Below are 19,684 nucleotides of genomic sequence, written 5' to 3'. Positions count from 1 at the left end.
CGTTGAGCAACGCGACGAGCAACACGACAGGCAACGCGAGTTGCCTGCCGTGTTGCTTCGTTTGTATGGTATCGCCGCGTCGCCCGAGGTGGTCAGGCGACGTCGCCCGGAAAACCGACATTTCGGTTTTTCAGGCGACGCGTCGCCCGTCGCTTGGACGAGTTGCCCCCCGTGTACACACTGCTTCGCGTCGCCTGAAGAAACCTTTGACCTCTACTCCTGCGCAGAACAGTGATCCTGTTTGCGCTCATCGATTGTAACTTGTTAGTACATATAGATTTACAAAACTCGAACAAGAAATATACTGTAAACTGTAAAAAAAATCAACCAATCAATATGTTATGATTGAGCTATTCGTCGTTACACTGTTTTGAACAACTGCGAAAGATAGAAATCAAGAAATAAAAAGTGACAATATAAAAAATCTCGACTTGCCATATTTTTTGAAAAGCGTGTACAATTTCAAATTTCGCATCAGAAAAATGTTTGTCATGTCTGTGATATTTTCCACTGACTCCTGTGATTGCACACCCAATGATTGCATAATTCGTAAAGGGGGAGTTAAAGGTCAAAGAGCTTTTCGTTTCATAACAAACAATTCGTGAACTACGAATGAACAGTTTACTTTTTTAAACTCTCAGTCTCACTTACCCTTGCATTGCATTCCATTCGGACTACAATGTCATTTTTAACCCAGAGGTTTAAGAATAATTGATGACCTTTAAGGATGTTTGGAGTGATTGAGCGTATTGTATACGACCAAAATATAAAGTTAGCCCCTGGATAAACAGCATTCTCAGGAAAATTGAAGTACTTTTTCCTCCTTAGGGAAGGTTTTTTTTTCCATGGGAGCGAGTTAAAATCGTTTATTACATGCCTCGTATAGCGAACTTTTGGATGTAAAAGTCTTGAATTTTCATGTTTTATATAGGAAATCCGGGTTTTGGAAAATTTTGCATTAAAAAAGTGATAAACCGCGGTAGTTAAAGTATACCAATGCTCCATTCGATGATGAAATCGTTCCATTTTTAACGGTTTTTCGTCTAATATGGAAATAAAGCATTTGATTTTCATTTGCTAATAAACGTAAATATTTTGAGTGAAACTGTGTAACAGAGACATGTAATAAGGGACTAATAAGGGACTATGTACCCTCGGGGAGACCAAATCGCCGTCGTTAAGGTCACGTACCCTCGGGCGCAGTCCCATGTTAGGGCTATAATATATATTATATCATACCAGTATATTGATGGTGCAAATACAGCGATCTGATTGGTCGAGACGCGAAAAGAACCGTGGTATATTGGCGATATACCATAGCTGACATACGCGCTAGCTCTCAGCTTGAGGAAAAGTCCTTTTTTGACGTTCCACGCCAGAATTTCAATATACTGTTATGATATAATAGCAATAAATCACACCCAGCGACGGTATACCACTCGATTTTGACCATTTCACTTCATATATGCACTCGCTATCGCTCGTGCATATATGTCGTGAACTGGTCAAAATCTCGTGGTATACCATCGCTGAGTGTGCTTTATTGCATACCTCGTATGTGGAACGTCGCGTCGCGAGCTCCTCAGGATCATAGGCAGTGGAGGGGGGGGGATCTTCTGTCTATGATATCATAGTATACAACTTTCGACTGAAAGTGACCGGGGGGGGGGGAAGTATTAAACTTTCAACTGAGAGTCAACCTTTGGATGTAAAAATACTAAAGTTGCATGTTTTACGTAGAATATCAGGTTTTCAGAAAATTTAAAATTTATATATATCAAGTACATCAAATATATCAATGAGCCATTCCGTTCCATTTTTAACGGATTTTCGTCTAAGATGGAAAGGAAGCAGTTTGATTATAGTTTTCTCATCAACTAAATATTTGGAGTGACAACCGTTAGCGAGGCATGTTATGAAAACATAGGCCTACCCCAAACACGGAACTATGTAGCTGTGATATCGCAGCCGTACTTGCAGCGTGTATCGAACGGGTTTGGGTCATCGCCATAGGGACTGTGCTAGGAACTATGTACCCAAGAGGCAGGAGACAATATGCCCGACGTAAGGAGGGCAAATGATCACCTATAACCCGGCCCAGTAGCGCTACAATGCCGAAGTCCCTATTTCACGGCAACTAAGGGATGCACCATTAGATCTTTGGAGGGGGGTGGTCACAATGAAATTGTGAAAATTTTTTTTTACTATTGTAAATTTCAAAAAAAATTTTTTTTCAATTGAGATTAGCTGTGCAAATTTTTTTTTCAGAGTAAATTTTCAGATTTATAATTTTTTTTTTAGTTCGTCGCTGTCTGAGGATAAAGAGGGCAAAGATGTGGTGCAAAGCACCACAAGCGGCCGCGCAAGTGGTCATGGGGGAGGGCTGTTGGAGCTTTTGAAAAATAGAGATAAAAATGGTGTTATTTGGTGGCACTTGGGGAGTATTTTTGCAGGGGGAGGTCAGGAGGGGGGTGTCCCCCCTCCTGCTGTTGGAACTTTTGAAATATAGAGATTAAAATGGTGTTATATGGTGGCACTTGGGGAGCATTTTTTTCAGATTACACATCTTCCTCCGAAACATGGTCTTCTTGCTCCTCAGTAGCTTCCTATAGTTTTGAAAATTGACTATTTTGGTTTTCTGGCTTCCCTTTCTACTGCGTGGTGAAATGCCTACATTCAGCCCACCAAATATCATGCATATCTCATGATTTACAATTGATTTTGACAAGCTGAGAAGCTGTTTGCAAATTTGCAAAAATTCTTCAGATAATTGTCATTCAGCATTTGCTACACACAAACGATTATTCATGCAGATTTATCAGTATTTGCTATCGAGAAACTTTCAAAGTTCAACCCTTTTGTGTGTTTTTGTGTTGGGATTTGTTGGATAGATGGCATTCTACGTAGTGTAATCTTGAATGTTAAAAATGTGTTGCCGTTGTTTTTATGAGGCTGGTTTTTGAGAAAAAAGAATTGAAAATGCCTTTTTAAAAGCAAAATAATACATAATGACTTGATATGTTGTTTTATCAATATTGACGTGTTTCAACTTGTTCACCCATTCTTGCATTCACCATTGCAATAAAATGCTGTGAAAAGAAATGAACCTGATGTGGCCTGCATCTGTTCACCTTGATCTTAAAAGGCAAATATAACTTTCTGTCTTGACAACCATACCATAGTTTCAATGTTTTACCTAGTGTACCTGCTTGGTTTGTACGCAGGAAACAAGTAGAAAACAGGCTCTATAATTTTATAATTTTCAAGTGATCAGAATACAAAAGTCCTGAAAAGATAAGATAATCACAACTTCCAGTATAAGGGATACAGTCACTCTAAATGTATAAATTAAAATTAAAAATGTGCCTGGAGGATGTATTAAAAAAATACAGAAAGCTGCTTCCTGTCGGTAAAATCTAAAAAAAAATCAAGATTTAAAAGACTTTTGCAATTTTTTTTTTTTGCGCATTTGTCTTCTTATTTATTTTTTTTTTTTATTTTGCAAACTAGTTTGAAGATTTTTTTCCTTTCTGCTCTGAATTTTTTTTTTCTGTTTTTGACCACCCCCACCCACGATCTAATGTAATGGTCCATCCCTAAGCGCAACATCCAGTGTACTGTAGCGCACCCACTAGTACAATATGCAAGTGCTGGACGTGTTCAACCACAGGGGGCAGATGAAAGTCCCCTGGGGCGGGGAGGAGGTTTTCTTTGTGCAACGGTTTACCTTTAATATTTGATTTTATTAATTTTGACTGTGATATTTCAAATAAAGCTTTCGACTCCAAACTGTCTGACTGTGTTTCCACTTCCTTATCTCCTCTTCAACCAGTGCACATACCACTCTAATTGCTGCGCAAACATTGCCAACTTGTTAATGACTGAGCGTATCAGCGGATTAGCTTAGGGGAGAACCATTTGATTTCGGGGGGGGTATGGAGGAAGAGGGTATGGGAGCAATTTTTTTTTTCCTGTTAGAGTGACAGCAATTTTTTTTTTCTACTGTCAGACCTGCATCAATTTTTTTTTTCCAAATGGAGTAGCAGTGCAATTTTTTTTTTATTGGTCATCAAGTTTGTAATGTGTTGTATATAAGGGAGCCGTCATTATTGACGGCCTGAAACTCCGAAATTTCGAGTGACCCTCCCCCCTTCACCAACCATGATGAATTTAAGTAACCTCCCTCTCTAACTCTGAAATTTTGACCATTCCCCACTTAGAAAAGTTAAATACCAATACATGTAATTACAGCAACAGTAAAGACCTTTCAAATCTTGATGTTCCCTGCTAGACTATCATCAGTTATCTCATGATGGTTCAAAAAAGGTGAACACATCAAAATGAAATTCAAAGTCACAATAAAATAAAAAATATAAAAGATCACGCAGTATCTAACCATATAGTATATTGTTTAATTTGGATGGATATTATGACAGGGTTTTCACTAGGATATCTGACGGGGCAGAATTTGAAAGTACAGGGGAGAACATGAGAGAGGCTTAGGGGGAAGTGTCACAGGGGCTTTCCCCTATCTTACATGGAATTTTTAAGATATTAATGTGTGCAATGGTGCAGTCTGGTGCAATCTGAGAGTTTTTTAATTTGCTTACTAAGTGAAACTATTAGAATACCCCAAGGGGGAGAGCAACGAGAGGGGGTTCCCCCTCTCGTATTGGAAATTTTGAGAAACTGATGTGTTTAATGATGCAATCTGAGAGGAGTTTCAGTTTATTTTGCACTCGATAAAACTGTTTGAAAATGACATTGAACACTTATATTTTTTACATTTTTTGCATGATCAGTGTTTGAGTCACAACATTCAACAACCAAACAATGACAATACATTTGTGAAAAACAGTTCTGTTGGCTGGAGACTGAAGACAAATGAATATACAGGAACGTAAAATCGGTGACCTTCTTGTGTCATTTCTCCAGCTGCCAGCTTCTAATGAAAAGCCTGAATATGGTATGTTTGCGATCCGGTGTTTGTGGTCAGAAAAACAAGGCTCACACATTGTATTTCATCATAATTGTTGTTCCTCAATTTTTCATTGTCAAGGTACATCTTTCTAACAAATTCATATTGAGAAAATAATATTGGTTTTAACACTAGTTTATTGACTCCTGTCTTGTGTTTTAAATTTTCACAATTTACAGGTCTAGAAGTCAAATAGTCCCCTTTAGATAGTGCCTATGCTATTGAGATATGGCAACAGAAATCCTGAAATACGATTTCTTGGGTCAGAAAATGGAAGGAAAACATTGAGTGTACTGAGGTGTAAAGTAGACCCATGTAGTGCATGCTTATATCATAAGTGCTGGGAAAAGAAACATAAGAATTGCTTGTGGTAAAACATTTGCGCCGCCTATGGCGGCGCGCCGGTAAAGAATACATGAGAATAAGGTTTCCAAATTTTGCTTATTTCTGGTGCATTGTGACAATTTTTTTTCTCTTGTCTGTTATGACAGGATCAATTTTTTTTTCTTCTCTCTCACCTGGTGACAATTTTTTTTTTCTCAAAATCCTCCATACCCCCCCCCAGAAATCAAATGGTTCTCTCCTTATTAAGTCAACACCACAGCCGTCCCACACGTAGTGAAATGGGACGGCTGTGGTGTTGACTCAATCACTTAATCCGCTGATACCGACAGCGGATTAGCAAGTTTGCAATGTTTTCGGAGTAATTACAGTGGCGTATACACAAGTTGGAGAGAAGATAAGGACTTGTCGGTAATATATAAAGCAGTCAGACGGTGTGGAGTCGAAATCTGTATTTGAAATACCAGTCAAAATTAATGAAATTACTTGTAGTAACAAAGAAAGCAGTCAGACGGTTTGGACTTGAACTTTATTTGAAATATCACAGTCAAAATTAATAAAATAAAATATGGTAAACCGTTGCACACAACAAAACTCCCTCCCCACCCAAGGGGACTAATTTCTTTCCCCTATGGTTCAACCATAGACACTCGAAATGAAACAAAACGAAACATTACGCGCATCTCCCCTTTGCGTTGAACACGCCCAGCATTTGCATATTGCACAAATGTATGCTACACCAAATGACGTTGCGCATTTTTCTCCGAACACTAGGGACTTCGGCATTGCAGCAACTACTGGTGATAAAGAGATTGGGTGCTACAAAAAAAGAGCATGTGTGGATTGAGTGACCTCACAGGCCTGCAGGCATATCGACTACGGGATCGATAGAGCCGAAAATCTATCTATTTAGCAGACTACCCAGCTAAGGAACGCCTGTGAGTGACCTGTAGAAAAGAAAAGCTAAGCTTGGGCGCGCGCGCATGGTTGCTGCGAATCCGTAGCCTCTGCCACTCGGGTAGCCCCACTCCCAGCAGAACACGTCAAGGAGTGGCAGGGCTCGTTTTCGCAGCAAGGGCATACATAGACGATAGAGGGTCTATGGTTTGGGTCACGGCAGTTCTCTTTTTGGAAAATGTGGTGGCCCTGAAAAGGGCCGTTTGATTTGTGTATGCTTGGCATACTGTTTAGGCACGCTCGCCACGAATACGGCGGGCGAGCTGGATGTCCTTCGGCATGATGGTGACACGCTTGGCGTGGATGGCGCACAGGTTGGTATCTTCGAAGAGACCCACCAAGTAGGCTTCGCTGGCTTCTTGCAGGGCCATGACAGCAGAGCTCTGGAATCGAAGATCGGTCTTGAAATCCTGGGCGATTTCACGGACCAAACGTTGGAATGGAAGTTTACGGATCAGAAGCTCAGTGCTCTTTTGGTAACGACGGATTTCACGAAGAGCGACGGTTCCGGGCCTGTAACGATGAGGTTTCTTCACACCACCGGTGGCCGGTGCACTCTTGCGGGCTGCCTTGGTGGCCAACTGCTTACGAGGTGCCTTACCGCCGGTAGATTTACGTGCCGTCTGCTTGGTACGCGCCATGTTTCTCGATACCTTTCGCTCAACTGTACTGACTAAGGGATGGACCATTAGACCTTGGGAGGGGGGGGTGGTCACAATGAAATTGTGAAAATTTTTTTTTTACTATTGTAAATTTCTGAATTTTTTTTTTTCCAATTGAGATTAGCTGTGCAAATTTTTTTTTTCAGAGTAAATTTTCAGATTTATAATTATTTTTTTAGTTCGTCGCTGTCTGAAGATAAAGAGGGCAAAGATGTGGTGCCAAGCACCATAAGCGGCCACGCAAGCGGTCACGGGGGGGGGGGGGGGGAGGTCAGGAGAGGGGCGTCCCCCTGCTGCTATTGGAGCTTTTGAAAACTAGAGATTAAAATGGTGTTATTAGGTGGCACTTGGGGGTATTTTTGCGGGGGGGGGTCAGGGGGGGGGTGTCCCCCTCCTGCCGTTGGAGCTTTTGAAAAATAGAGATTAAAATGGTATTATTTGGTGGCACTTGGGGAGTATTTTTGCAGGGGGTGGTCAGGAGGGGGTGTCCCCCTGCTGCCGTTGGAGCTTTTGAAAAATAGAGATTAAAATGGTGTTATTTGGTGGTACTTGGGGAGTATTTTTGCGGGGGGTGGTCAGGAGGGGGTGTCCCCCTGCTGCCGTTGGAGCTTTTGAAAAATAGAGATTAAAATGGTGTTATTTGGTGGCACTTGGGGAGTATTTTTGCAGGGGGAGGTCAGGAGGGGGGTGTCCCCCTCCTGCCGTTGGAGCTTTTGAAAAATAGAGATTAAAATGGTATTATTTGGTGGCACTTGGGGAGTATTTTTGCAGGGGGTGGTCAGGAGGGGTGTCCCCCTGCTGCCGTTGGAGCTTTTGAAAAATAGAGATTAAAATGGTATTATTTGGTGGCACTTGGGGAGTATTTTTGCGGGGGGTGGTCAGGAGGGGATGTCCCCCTGCTGCCGTTGGAGCTTTTGAAAAATAGAGATTAAAATGGTGTTATTTGGTGGCACTTGGGGAGTATTTTTGCGGGGGAGGTCAGGAGGGGGTGTCCCCCTGCTGCTGTTGGAGCTTTTGAAAAATAGAGATAAAAATGGTGTTATTTGGTGGCACTTTGCGAGCATTTTTTTCGAATTACACATCTTCCTCTGAAACATGGTCTTCTTGCTCCTCAGTAGCTTCCTATAGTTTTGAAAATTGACTATTTTGGTTTCCTGGCTTCCCTTTCTACTGAGTGGTGAAATGCCTACATTCACCCCACCACTCATGCATATCTCATGATTTACAATTGATTTTGACAAGCTGAGAAGCTAAAATAAGCTAAATAATATAGTTAAATTTGCATATTTGTGTTTTTAGAGCAATTGTTGCCCTTTTTTGATCAAAACATCTATTTCTATGTAGCAGCATGTCCAAATTGATTGGATGTGTATAGATGTGTTGAAATTTCAATATTTGTCTTTTTAGGGCAATTTATGCCAAAAAATGGTCAAAAAATCTGTATTCTCTGAAAGGGCTTGTCCAATTTCTTTGAAATTTGCTACACAAAAACGATTATTCATGCAGATTTATTCAGTATGTGCTATCGAGAAATTTTCAAAGTTCAACCCTTTTGTGTGTTTTTGTGTTTGGATTTGTTGGATAGATGGCATTCTACGTAGTGTATTGTTGAATGTTAAAACATATGTTGCTGTTGTTTTTTGATGCTGTTTTTTGAGAAAAAAGAATTGAAAATGCCTTTTTAAAGCAAAATAATACATAATGACTTGATATGTTGTTTTATCATTATTGACGTGTTTCTACTTGTTCACCCATTCTTGCATTCATCATTGCAATAAAATGCTGTGAAAAAAATGAAACTGATGTGGCCTGCATCTGTTTACCTTGATCTTAAAAGGCAAATACAACTATCGTCTTGACAACCATACCATAGTTTCAATGTTTTACCTAGTGTACCTGCTTGGTTTGTACGCAGGAAACAAGTAGAAAACAGGCTCTATAATTTCATAATTTTCAAGTGATCAGAATACAAAACTCCTGAAAAGATAAGATAATCACAACTTCCAGTATAAGGGATACAGTCACTCTAAATGTATAAATTAAAATTAAAAATGTGCCTGGAGGATGTACTAAAAAATACAGAAAGTTGCTTCCTGTCGGTAAAATCTAAAAAAAATTCAAAATTTTAAAGACTTTTGCAGATTTTTTTTTACGCCTTTGTCTTCTTGTTTATTTTTTTTTTATTTTGCAAACTAGTTTGAAGATTTTTTTTTTCCTAACTTTTTGCTCTGAAAATTTTTTTTTTCTGTTTTTGACCACCCCCCTCCCAAGATCTAATGGTCCGTCCCTAACTTGAGGCTGCATGCTGTGCTGAAGAAGGGACTGTATTTATACAACTCAAAACTGGCGCGGAAAGAAATGATTGGCCCCGCCGTTAGAATACTTAACGCTTACAGAATGAGTACGCTGATTGGTCAATAATGCATAACAAATTGGATCAGCACGATCCTTCTGTTCCACCAAAGCTTATTGATACCGTATACCGTAGGCGAGTCGCAAAACCCGCGGACCGAGACCAGACGAGACGAGATCAAAAGACCTATCTTACTGATAGAAAAGTTACAGTTCTATTTGCACATAGGCAGTATCTATATCAATGCCACGGGAAAAAATAAACCTTCATTTTATTCAATAAATAAAGTTCTCCTTCATTTTCATTTTCAGAAATTCTAAATATTCTAAAGAGTTGAGGTCAAAGAAATATTTGTGAGTGTACAGTACGCATTGTATATTGTTTGTTAAGTTTTTTGTTCAAAATGATGGTATAAATGCACGCAGTGTAAAGCGGACACTTTGACCTTTCAGCGCTCATAATTTTTAGAGCTCAGGAGTCGGGTTCACTATCAAAGTTCTATGCTGACGTTCTTCATCATTTACGCCCAGTGCAAGGGAACAGCAAGAGAAATGGTAACTTACAGTGTTCTCCCTAGCTCCTTCAAGCATCACGTCTCCGTGACGCTTGCCTTGATCGCCGTGACGCTTCAGATTTTTCCCGACACCCTTGATTGACAGCCCCACTTGACAGCTCAGTGTATATTCATTGGTATGGGACATCAGCCCAAAATAGCCTTATCAACATAGTTTTTAGTCCTGAATAGACTTTCTCATGTTGATTGACGAGTTTACATTAATCAATTGGCATGTACAAAGGTGTTGAAAACACCAGCCGAGCGGCACATCTGTGGCCGCGACTTTGATCATGTTGATCGTGATCGAGCGCCGTGTCAATGACCGTTTAACAAGTTACCATGCACGCATGGGGGTTACGATGACGCCGTGAAAATGTTTTCAGTTGTTCCAATTGTTGATTGTGCTATCTCTTGCTTTGTGCATCGATCTTTGACACGTACTCTCAACAAACTGCAAGCTTTCTGTAGTGTTGTATAAAAATAAATAATTATGGTGAGGATAGCTACTTTTAATTGCCGTTCGATTAAAAGTTCTGTTGCTGAAGTGCGAAAATTGTGTGAAAACGTGGATATATGCTTACTTCAGGAACATTGGCTGTATAATGATGATCTTACATTACTCTCTACAATTCATAACGATTTCCACGCATTTGGGGTGTCAGCAATGGACTGCAATAATGATATCACTTCAGGTAGACCGTACGGTGGAACTGCGATATTGTGGCGTAAATCATACTCTCAATTGTATCAGTGAAAACGTACGGGGATCCCAGGATTATTGGTGTGGAATTGTCAACTGAAGTGGGACCATGTCTTATACTCTGTGTTTATTTGCCTACTGACTGCAGTGATCATTTTGAAGATTTTTGTGAATATCTGGGTAAAATTGATTCCATCATCCTAGATGCACAAACTCCGTATGTTCTTGTAGCAGGGGATCTGAATGCAGACCCTAGTAGAAGATTTGGACAAGAACTAGATGCTTTTTGTAATCAGAATAATTACGTCATTGCAGATTTTATTCATCTTGGCGCAAATTTGCATAATTTTACGTATATCAGTGACGTACACGGGTCTACCTCCTGGCTAGATCACTGCATTTGTACTGAAGCAGCTTTCAAGAAAATTAACAATATGTCCATCCTCAATGACTATTTTTCCTCAGATCACCTGCCTTTGACCTTTAATTGCTCTTTCAAAGTCACAAGCGTCAATGATACAATTGACAGATCTAAGGAGTCCTGGACTGGTATTAACTGGTCATCAGTAAATGGTGACTGCATTAACGAATACTTAGATCGTACTGAGTTTTACTTACTAAACTTAACAGTGCCTATTGATGCTATTAATTGCAAAAATTGTGACTGTAAAAGTGAAAATCATGAACATTTAATTAATTCTTATAATTATAATATCTGTGACGCCCTAGGCAGAGCAAGCAGTGATGTTTTCACAGGTAAGAAAAACACTCGTTGTCATCCTGTACCCGGATGGAATGATTCAGTCAAGGAGGCACACATTGAAGCTCGGCAAGCTTATGCTGCATGGAATAATAACTCTAGGCCACGCTTTGGACCTGTCTTTGATTATATGCGTAAATGTCGTGCGAAATTTAAGTATGCCCTTAGACAATGTCGGAAAGAAGAAGAACGAAATCGTACATGGAATGGCTCGCTCTCTCCTTGAAAATGATAACAGACAATTCTGGGCTGCCGTAGCTGATTTAAATAACAAACGAGTGCCGCTACCTACAAACGTCAACAATGTGACAGGTGATCAGAAAATTGCTGACATGTGGGGTACCCACTTCAAACAACTCTTGAACTCAGTTGACAATACCAAACACAAATGTGATGTTATGAATTCAATTAAGTCGGTGGCCTACTCTGATTCGTTAATCATAAATGTAGATGAAATGGAAAAGATTTTCTCCCGTCTTCCGGTTGGGAAGTCTCCAGGTGCTGATGGCCTTAGTGCCGAGCATTTCAAATTTGCCAGTAAAAGATTACAGGTGCATCTTGCACTATGTTTCTCTGCTTTACTTGTTCATGGCCATGTTCCAGCTAATCTTGCGAAAGTGATACTTGTTCCTGTAATTAAAGACAAGACCGCCGATCTTTCAAATAAGAACAATTACCGCCCTATAGCATTAACTTGTATGTCTTCTAAGATACTCGAGTACATTCTTCTTAACAGGTGTGAAACCAAGTTACACACAACTGGCAATCAATTTGGATTTAAAAAGGCGCATGGAACTGACATGTGTATCTTTCTATTGAAAGAAACTATCAGATATTACAGACAGAATGGTAGCTCTGTGTTTGTTTGCTTTCTCGATGCAGAAAAGGCGTTCGATCGAGTCAATCATTGGACCCTTCTCAAGAAATTGATTGACAGGTCTATCCACACGTATATCATCCGCCTTTTAACAAATTGGTTCTCTTGTCAAAAATTTTGTATTCGTTGGTCAAATTCACTGTCACAATCGTTTAATGTAGGTAATGGAGTTCGCCAAGGTGGAATACTTTCACCATTTCTTTTTAATGTTTATGTTGATGCTTTAAATGTAAAACTTTCTAATGCTGGAGTGGGTTGCGAAGTTGGAGGAGTTATGCTTAATAATCTTTCTTACGCTGATGACATGTGTGTTGCTGCCCCGTCATGCAGTTAAAGGACTTCGTAGACTTCTTCAAATTTGTGAAAATTACGCTTCTGACCATGATATGAGGTATAACTCTCGCAAATCAAAATGTATTCATTTTAAATCGTCAAACAATCTTTCTGTAATTCCATCAATTGAGTTGTGTAACGTTTCAATTGAATTTGTCTCTTGGTTTACTTATTTGGGCCATGTCTTCACACGTGACCTTCGTGATGACACTGATATCTTAAGGCAACGTAGAGCACTGTGTGGCAGAGCTAATATGATTCTTAGAAAATTTTACCATTGCTCTGTTGAGGTGAAATCTCGTCTTTTTAATGCATTCTGTAATAACATTTATGGTAATCATCTGTGGTGCGATTTTAATGTTGGTGTTATACGAAGTATTACTGTTTGTCATAATAATGCTCTACGGAGACTTTTTGGTTTTTCAAGATACGCTAGTGCTTCAAAAGTTTTTGCTGATAATTCAATGAATTGCTTGTCTGTTTTACGAAGACGGGCTGCTCATAATTTTAGAGTCCGTTTGCAAAATAGTACTAATGTTTTGATTAACAGCCTTGTTGCATGTGACAGGCGGTTTTATGGACTACAAGCTCATTGGATTAATATTTTATATTAAGTGGGTTTTTTTGTTGTTGTCTTGTCATTTTCTTTTATGTTTTTATATGGACGTTTTTTTTATGTCTGAATTAAAGATTAAATAAATATATGATGTATTTACAACGCCTGGCCTGAGGGGCCATTTTGGTCTCGTCTAGTCTCATCTCGGTCCGGGTTTTGTGACTCGCCTATACGGTATACCATAGCCTAGCCCTTTTCGTCGCTTTCGGCCTTCCAGAGTGTGAGTGGAGTGGCGATGAAGGCCGAAGGCGACGAATAGGGTGTATAAGGCTACGTACACTAATACTCATTGAACATATTTGAAACAAATTGTTTCATATTAATCTGAATATTAAAATCTGGTGCCTTGAAAATTCATTTTTAATATCAAAATAATTCAAACCATATTAAAGGTATCCACTTGTTGGGTTCATTTTAAAGCTTGGTGCAAGAAAACTTTTCACTGGCTTAGTTTTTTCGTCAATAGAAAATTTTATTTTTTCTCCATAGAGTTAACACAGCGATGCCGGCCATTTTGAATACCAAGGAACGCCCCTTTGACCATATACCTGTAATCTAAATATGCCCATATATGGTCAAAGGGGCGTTCCTTGGTATTCAAAATGGCCGGCATCGCTGTGTTAACTCTATGGAGAAAAAATAAAATTTTCTATTGACGAAAAAACTAAGCCAGTGAAAAGTTTTCTTGCACCAAGCTTTAAAATGAACCCAACAAGTGGTTTATCAGAAAAGAATTGTAAAAGTTTGAGAGTCCGAATATCTGTACCCGAGGCGTGTTCTACGTAATATAACAGTTATTCACAGAAAAATACTTGTCTAATACCACTTAAGCTAAACTATACTATTTTAAGTGTTGTGGTGTGATGTCACAAATATTATGATAGGTTGAATGTTTATGGCTAATTAGGGATTATCGATAACCATGTCACAAACTCCTTCTATTTTTCTGTCATGGCCATGGTGACCAACAATTCGAATCCCCAGTACATGTATGCAGGAATGCCACGAATGATTTTCTGAAATAAAATCCAGAGAAGCAAAAACTATGTGCCGCAGAGCAGCTGTGGTAATATAGACATTGACCGCAGTTTGATCAAAGTCTTTATTGCAAAATGCTCACATTTTATTAGGAGTGGCTGATGGTTATATGTTGTTGTAGAAGAGTAACCATGTGAGTCGTTACTGTTTTTTCTGTTGTTATTGTTTGTTCAGTGAATTGTAATTAGTTAAATAGGAATAAAGTTTACCTAGGCTGATTATTAAATATATGCTAGCTTTGGGGTTGCTTATTCCGGAAAAGGCATTTAAGCCATTTATAACTCACGCAATTTTTCACAAAAATGGATAAAAGTAGTGGCGGAAGTTGCAATTTAGACCAAGCTTGGCACTTTCATCACGTGATATGGCAGGGACCATCTTCAAATGGATATGGCATTGTCGTTCATGATCACACCAGGCTCGCCTCTGCGTATTTGCATAACTATTGTTTATATTATGCAAATACGCATAGCCTGGTGTGAACATGAGTGAGTTGACATGTACAGTGCCATACTCATCAGACGGTCGCTGCCATAATCATGTGATTAAAACGCCAAGCTTGGTGCTTTTTTTCCCTCATGATTCAAAACACATTAATGGGACAAAGTTGCCCATTTTTAATGAATTTTGTTTGATACGAGATACTACCTATGTTGTTCGGCATGTTGAAAGATAATGAATGGGTGACCATGTATATATTCGACCCCGGTTTTAGACAATTTAAATGAAACCAGCGCGAAAATGAATTATTGGTCATGACCATTAATTCATTTTCGCGATGGTTTCATGTATCGTGTCTAAAACCAGGGTCGAATATATGCATGGTCACCTATTCAATCAGTATCTTTCAACATGTCAAACAATAAAGTAGTATCTCGTATCAAGCAAAATTCTTGAAAAATGGGTGACTTTGTCCCTCCAAGTTGATGAAGCCTTGAGCTGCAATTTCCTGCAATATTTTTGTCCTTTTTATGAAAAATCGCACAAGTTATGAACAGCAAAAATAGCTTTACCGGAATAAGTGACCCCACAGCGAGCACACAGACAATATTAGCCTTGGTGAACTTCCCCTTTAAACAGGAATGGCTGACATAATTCGACCTACCCAGTATCTGCTTTATTTGCAAACCCTTTCACCATCATGGTTTGGCCTAGACTGAAAGATCCATCTTGAGGACGCTCCCTATACTCCCCTCCTCTTACGAGGGGGGAGCGCAGAGAGTGCGCTCGAGCGACGGATCTTCCAGTCTAGGTTTGGCCCGAACCTATCGTTATCTATCATGAATGGTGGGAACTGTCATGTCTAACAGGGAATTGAGGGTGAAATTCACACTATCAAAGAAGTTCATATTTCAGCATCTAAAGAAAGATGCATTCCTGGGGTGAAAATTGACACATCCAAAGAAGCTTAGCTATAGCATATCTAAAAGCACTACCTGCTAAAATCACTCACAATACCCTGTCACATACTGTACCCTTCTCAAAACTTGGTACAACGAACAAAAAAAGCCTCTGTCAGGGCACTGGTACTGCATTTTATATCAAGGTAAAAAAATCGCTATTGCAGTCATCGGCTGTAAATGGAGTCACTGGAAATTTTCTTAAACCTCTGAAAAAGTGTTACTGCATGGTGACTTGAGTGATCATGAGGCTTTTCAATTAGGCTTCGACATGGCCAATATGCATACTGTGCGGTATATGGTGGCATGCTGACTGTGGAAGAGCACTCATGTGTAGAAAATGCTACCGGTAATATCTAAATCCTGAATCAGGGATGCAAACTGGTAAACTCATTTAACCTATATAAATAATTACTTTTGTTTTCATAAGAGTACTCAGACTGAGATAAGTGTAAAAATTCACACGCACACCATATATGAAAATGTCATTTATTCCATAGAACATCAGAAATTCAAAGCTGTTAGCACTGTGGAAATACAGTGAACACTAAAAGCGGTGACTAAACTTTGCTAGGTCAACGTCATCATGTTTGTCACTTCTGTGACATGTTCTTTGGCAGCTTGGTCCAACACAGCGAAAATGTCTTTACAACCCTGAATTCCGATGTCAAGAACTTTTTCCAAATTATCAGCATGCAGCCGAGAGTTCTGCTGGAACAGGACAATCTGTTCTGATCGTGGTAGAATAGCCACGACCATTTCCGGTCCCCCTGCGGATTCTTCCAGATAACTAATGTCTACGACTGGTGTGTCCTCTATGAGGCTTGATGAACACGCACATACATAGTCCCGCATAGGTATTCCTGCATCTATGACAGCCAGAGTGGCAGCGTTAACACAGGCACAATAATTCCCACCATCCGATTGCAGTATCTGGAATTGTAACAAAAGTGAAAGCTGCTTGAGATGGACCTGAATGAAAATGATTTTAAAATCACGAGGCTAACCCGGATGATTATGCCTGGAACCATTTGCAGAGAATGTGGGACTGCCTGTTTTGACATTCACATGCTTTATGCCCCACATGGCCAAATCCCCAGAAATACCTTGTGAACACACCACTCTTTTGATTTGCGTGAGCTACAACTCTAATAATTGGCCAAAACTTGGTCATAAATGACAAGGAATCAAATGAAAGAGCCCTGAAATATTCTTTTTGTAGTATTCCAAAAAATACCCATGCAAGAGCTGTTTGTATTGAAAACAGACAGACCATTTTGTATTTTTCAGAGTGGCATGCTCACCGGGTTTTTCTATAGACCGGGCCAAAGTGGTGGTGGGGAGCCATGAGGACATGACGTGTCCGAATGTAAAACCTGCCCGCCCCATGTGCTGCCAATGGATCCAGAGTTACTATGATCATAGAGTGAATGAATAAGTGTATGATGTTCCATTAACACTGAGTTATTCCAATGATTGGCAAATGAAATAAAGCTAATAAATACACTTTGCACAAATAAATATCATTCTTTCAATCTGATTAAAATCCGATTTTGAGATGGCTACTGTCAGTCTATTCTGTGGCCTTTACTTTCAACTTTTTTCATGATACTATGATAGAGATGGGAAGACCATGAAGTACAGACTGCAGTACAGTTGTAAAACAGGACCCACATCTCTACATCAGATTTAAATCAGATTGGTCATGTTTCACAAATTTGATACTAACAATATACAAAATAATGGACTGACACATTTCCAATTCATGAACAAGTTCAGAAGAAAGGATATACAAGGAACTGACATAGGATACACAATGAATACTTCCAAGTTTATAGAAAACTTACGGAAAACACACCTTTTGCTACAGACACAGATACCTTATGTGAAATCTTTTTTATTTTATAAATCACATTTATTGCCTCTTAACACACCTGAACATAAATGTCAATCTGTGATCTTGGGTAAAGCTGTGTTAAAATTGCAGCCTCAAAGGTACGTCTAAGATTGACTGACATCTCCTGTGACCTTCTGTCTCCCTTGGGTCGCCTCTTCCTTTCACCAGTACTGAATGTTGCCATACTGTACTGGCAATTTATGAGTACTTTATCGTGTAGTATCCTGGCTCTGCTGCCGGTGGTCTAAAGTGAAAAGCAAGAGATGAATTCATTATGGTGGTGGCATAAACCTCAAAAGTGAAAGACATACTCTTTTGCTCAAACTTTCTTCAAGGAATCTTTCAACCATTCTCTTTCAGAATCAATAGTAAAATAGTCACCATGCAAACTTTGCTTCTGGGAAACAAATTACCCAACATTTCCCGATATTTGAAATTTAAAATGAAAATGGCCACTATCCCTGTGACAAAAACAAGATTTGCGAGTTTCATTTACTTTCAATTTTCAAAAAACTTAGACCATGAAGATTTTTCTTACACCATAAGAGCTCCTGCAAGTGGTAGATCAGTGGTAGATCTAGTTTAAATGAACAAACACACCATTTTTTTATGGAGCACATTGGAACATAAAAATACAAAACCTTGCAAATACAATATGCCATAGTCAAGAGATTGGACACTCAGTCAGAGTAAGAGATGTGCATTTTAAAATTCAAAATATACACAGAAGAGAGAAAGACAACTTTTTCACTTATTTATTTATTTGTTGCAACCCTTTTAAAGCAGAGACTCACTAAAAACAATAGCAGCAGCACATTAAATTGAGCAATCAAATTCTTTGCCTAGACCCTTAGCTGCAAAATTGTAGCGCTACGGTGAGGCGGTCGGTGATTTTTGGTTTTTGCGACCTTCGCTCACAAGTAGCGCTACAATGCCGATGGCCCTGTAGAGGTGAAAATGAGCGCACCTCACTGGACAAGGTGTGTTGATGTGAAATGCTACACATTTACTGCATTTGGTCGTACTCATTTAACACCACTGAAGACTCAATACTATACTTCACTAATCTTGTCGTTTATTGGGTTTGGAATTTGTTCAAACGCGTCAATCGCGTTCCATAAACATTGGGCGTGCGTAGGGCATCGGTGTTTCTGGGAGCCGCCATTACCAGAAGTTGGTAATCACATCAACACGCCTTGTCCAATGGGGTGCGCTTATTTTCACCTCTACAGGGCCATCGGCATTGCAGCGCTACTGGTGAGCGAAGTCGTAAAAACCAAAAATCACCGACCGCCTCACCGTAGCGCTACAATTTTGCAGCTACCTAGACCCTATGCGTCGCTTACGGCCTTTCTGCCTCCGAGTGGGGTCGGAAACACGGAGGCCGTAAGCGACGTACAGGGTCTAGGCAATCAAATTGTTGGATACTCAGATTTTGACGGCTATTTGTCATGGCTATATCAACCATATGCCAAGCCAGTCTAAACATGAAATACATCCATGAGAGAACTGAACACAACCGCGTATTCGACATCGACACATCCTGACTCAGACAATAGCAAACTGCATGCCGTGGAAGTTGCATCCCTGCTACCCCCATGCTAAGACCATGGAGGTAACAGAGACTCTGCTACCTCCATGCTATTGCTATGACCCAGCAAACAGATAGCACTCGAAAATGAGTATCGAGAATATTGAGTGAGAGATATTGAGGGATACGATGGTTGTAGTGAGTATTAAACCATGTGTAGTGGTAAAACACGGTCGTACAACACGGTGACCCGCTGTGGAGGTAGCACACACACGTCATTGTTGGTTCAATCACGGTTTGTGTACTGGCTCAACCATCGACGTACATGGTTCATTACATTACAGTTACAAACCTCGTGAGGTCCGTACACTGTCGCAAGAACTTTGGTGTTGCCTTGCTCAACATACGCAGATCCATCGGCTTGTTGAAAAACACCAAGACGACATCTGATCTTGCGTAGTTCATGTGGTCTTCGTCCATCGGCTCGAAAACCCTGGTCGGACAACAGTTCAATACCTGCCATTTTTTCGAGCACTTCGGCGAATTCCAGGCATGAAAAACAACACACGTCAGCTACTTCCGTTTTCCCACCTCGTTCAATATATATTGTTATCCTACCCGTGAACTCTTGTTTAGTTCATGAGTAGTAGACCTTTTATATAAAATTCACCCTACAAATTTAAT

The 19,684-nt window shown here is 39.8% G+C and overlaps 2 protein-coding genes across 2 annotated transcripts; both read right to left on the bottom strand.

Moving 5' to 3' along the window:
• Window positions 1–6,408: 6,408 nt before the first annotated feature.
• LOC139148714 (histone H3) lies at window positions 6,409–6,946 on the bottom strand. Its single transcript, XM_070720190.1, has one exon. It carries the CDS (start codon window positions 6,916–6,918, stop codon window positions 6,508–6,510), a length of 411 nt encoding a protein of 136 aa, XP_070576291.1. The 5' UTR covers window positions 6,919–6,946; the 3' UTR covers window positions 6,409–6,507.
• Window positions 6,947–16,047: 9,101 nt separating this feature from the next.
• On the bottom strand, window positions 16,048–19,585 carry LOC139147821 (exosome complex component RRP41-like). The gene is made up of 3 exons (XM_070719030.1): window positions 19,353–19,585; window positions 17,507–17,713; window positions 16,048–16,505 (listed from the first exon to the last, which is right to left on the bottom strand). Exons 1-3 carry the CDS (start codon window positions 19,521–19,523, stop codon window positions 16,143–16,145), a joined length of 741 nt encoding a protein of 246 aa, XP_070575131.1. The 5' UTR covers window positions 19,524–19,585; the 3' UTR covers window positions 16,048–16,142.
• Between the last annotated feature and the right edge of the window lie 99 nt (window positions 19,586–19,684).

This window comes from Ptychodera flava, chromosome 13 (genome assembly GCF_041260155.1).
Source record: "Ptychodera flava strain L36383 chromosome 13, AS_Pfla_20210202, whole genome shotgun sequence".
Lineage (NCBI taxonomy): Eukaryota > Metazoa > Hemichordata > Enteropneusta > Ptychoderidae > Ptychodera > Ptychodera flava.
This window is presented reverse-complemented; position numbering and strand designations above follow the sequence as displayed.

Bases quoted from the DNA above. Each gene is read 5' to 3' on its own strand.
- LOC139148714 (XM_070720190.1), bottom strand. From the start codon at position 6,918: ATGGCGCGTACCAAGCAGACGGCACGTAAATCTACCGGCGGTAAGGCA.
- LOC139147821 (XM_070719030.1), bottom strand. From the start codon at position 19,523: ATGGCAGGTATTGAACTGTTGTCCGACCAGGGTTTTCGAGCCGATGGA. The intron at 17,714-19,352 runs GTTTGTAACTGT...TTTTCACTTTAG, and splicing joins CAGTGTACGGACCTCACGAG to ACCACCGGCAGCAGAGCCAG. The intron at 16,506-17,506 runs GTGTGTTAAGAG...TTACAATTCCAG, and splicing joins AGATTGACATTTATGTTCAG to ATACTGCAATCGGATGGTGG.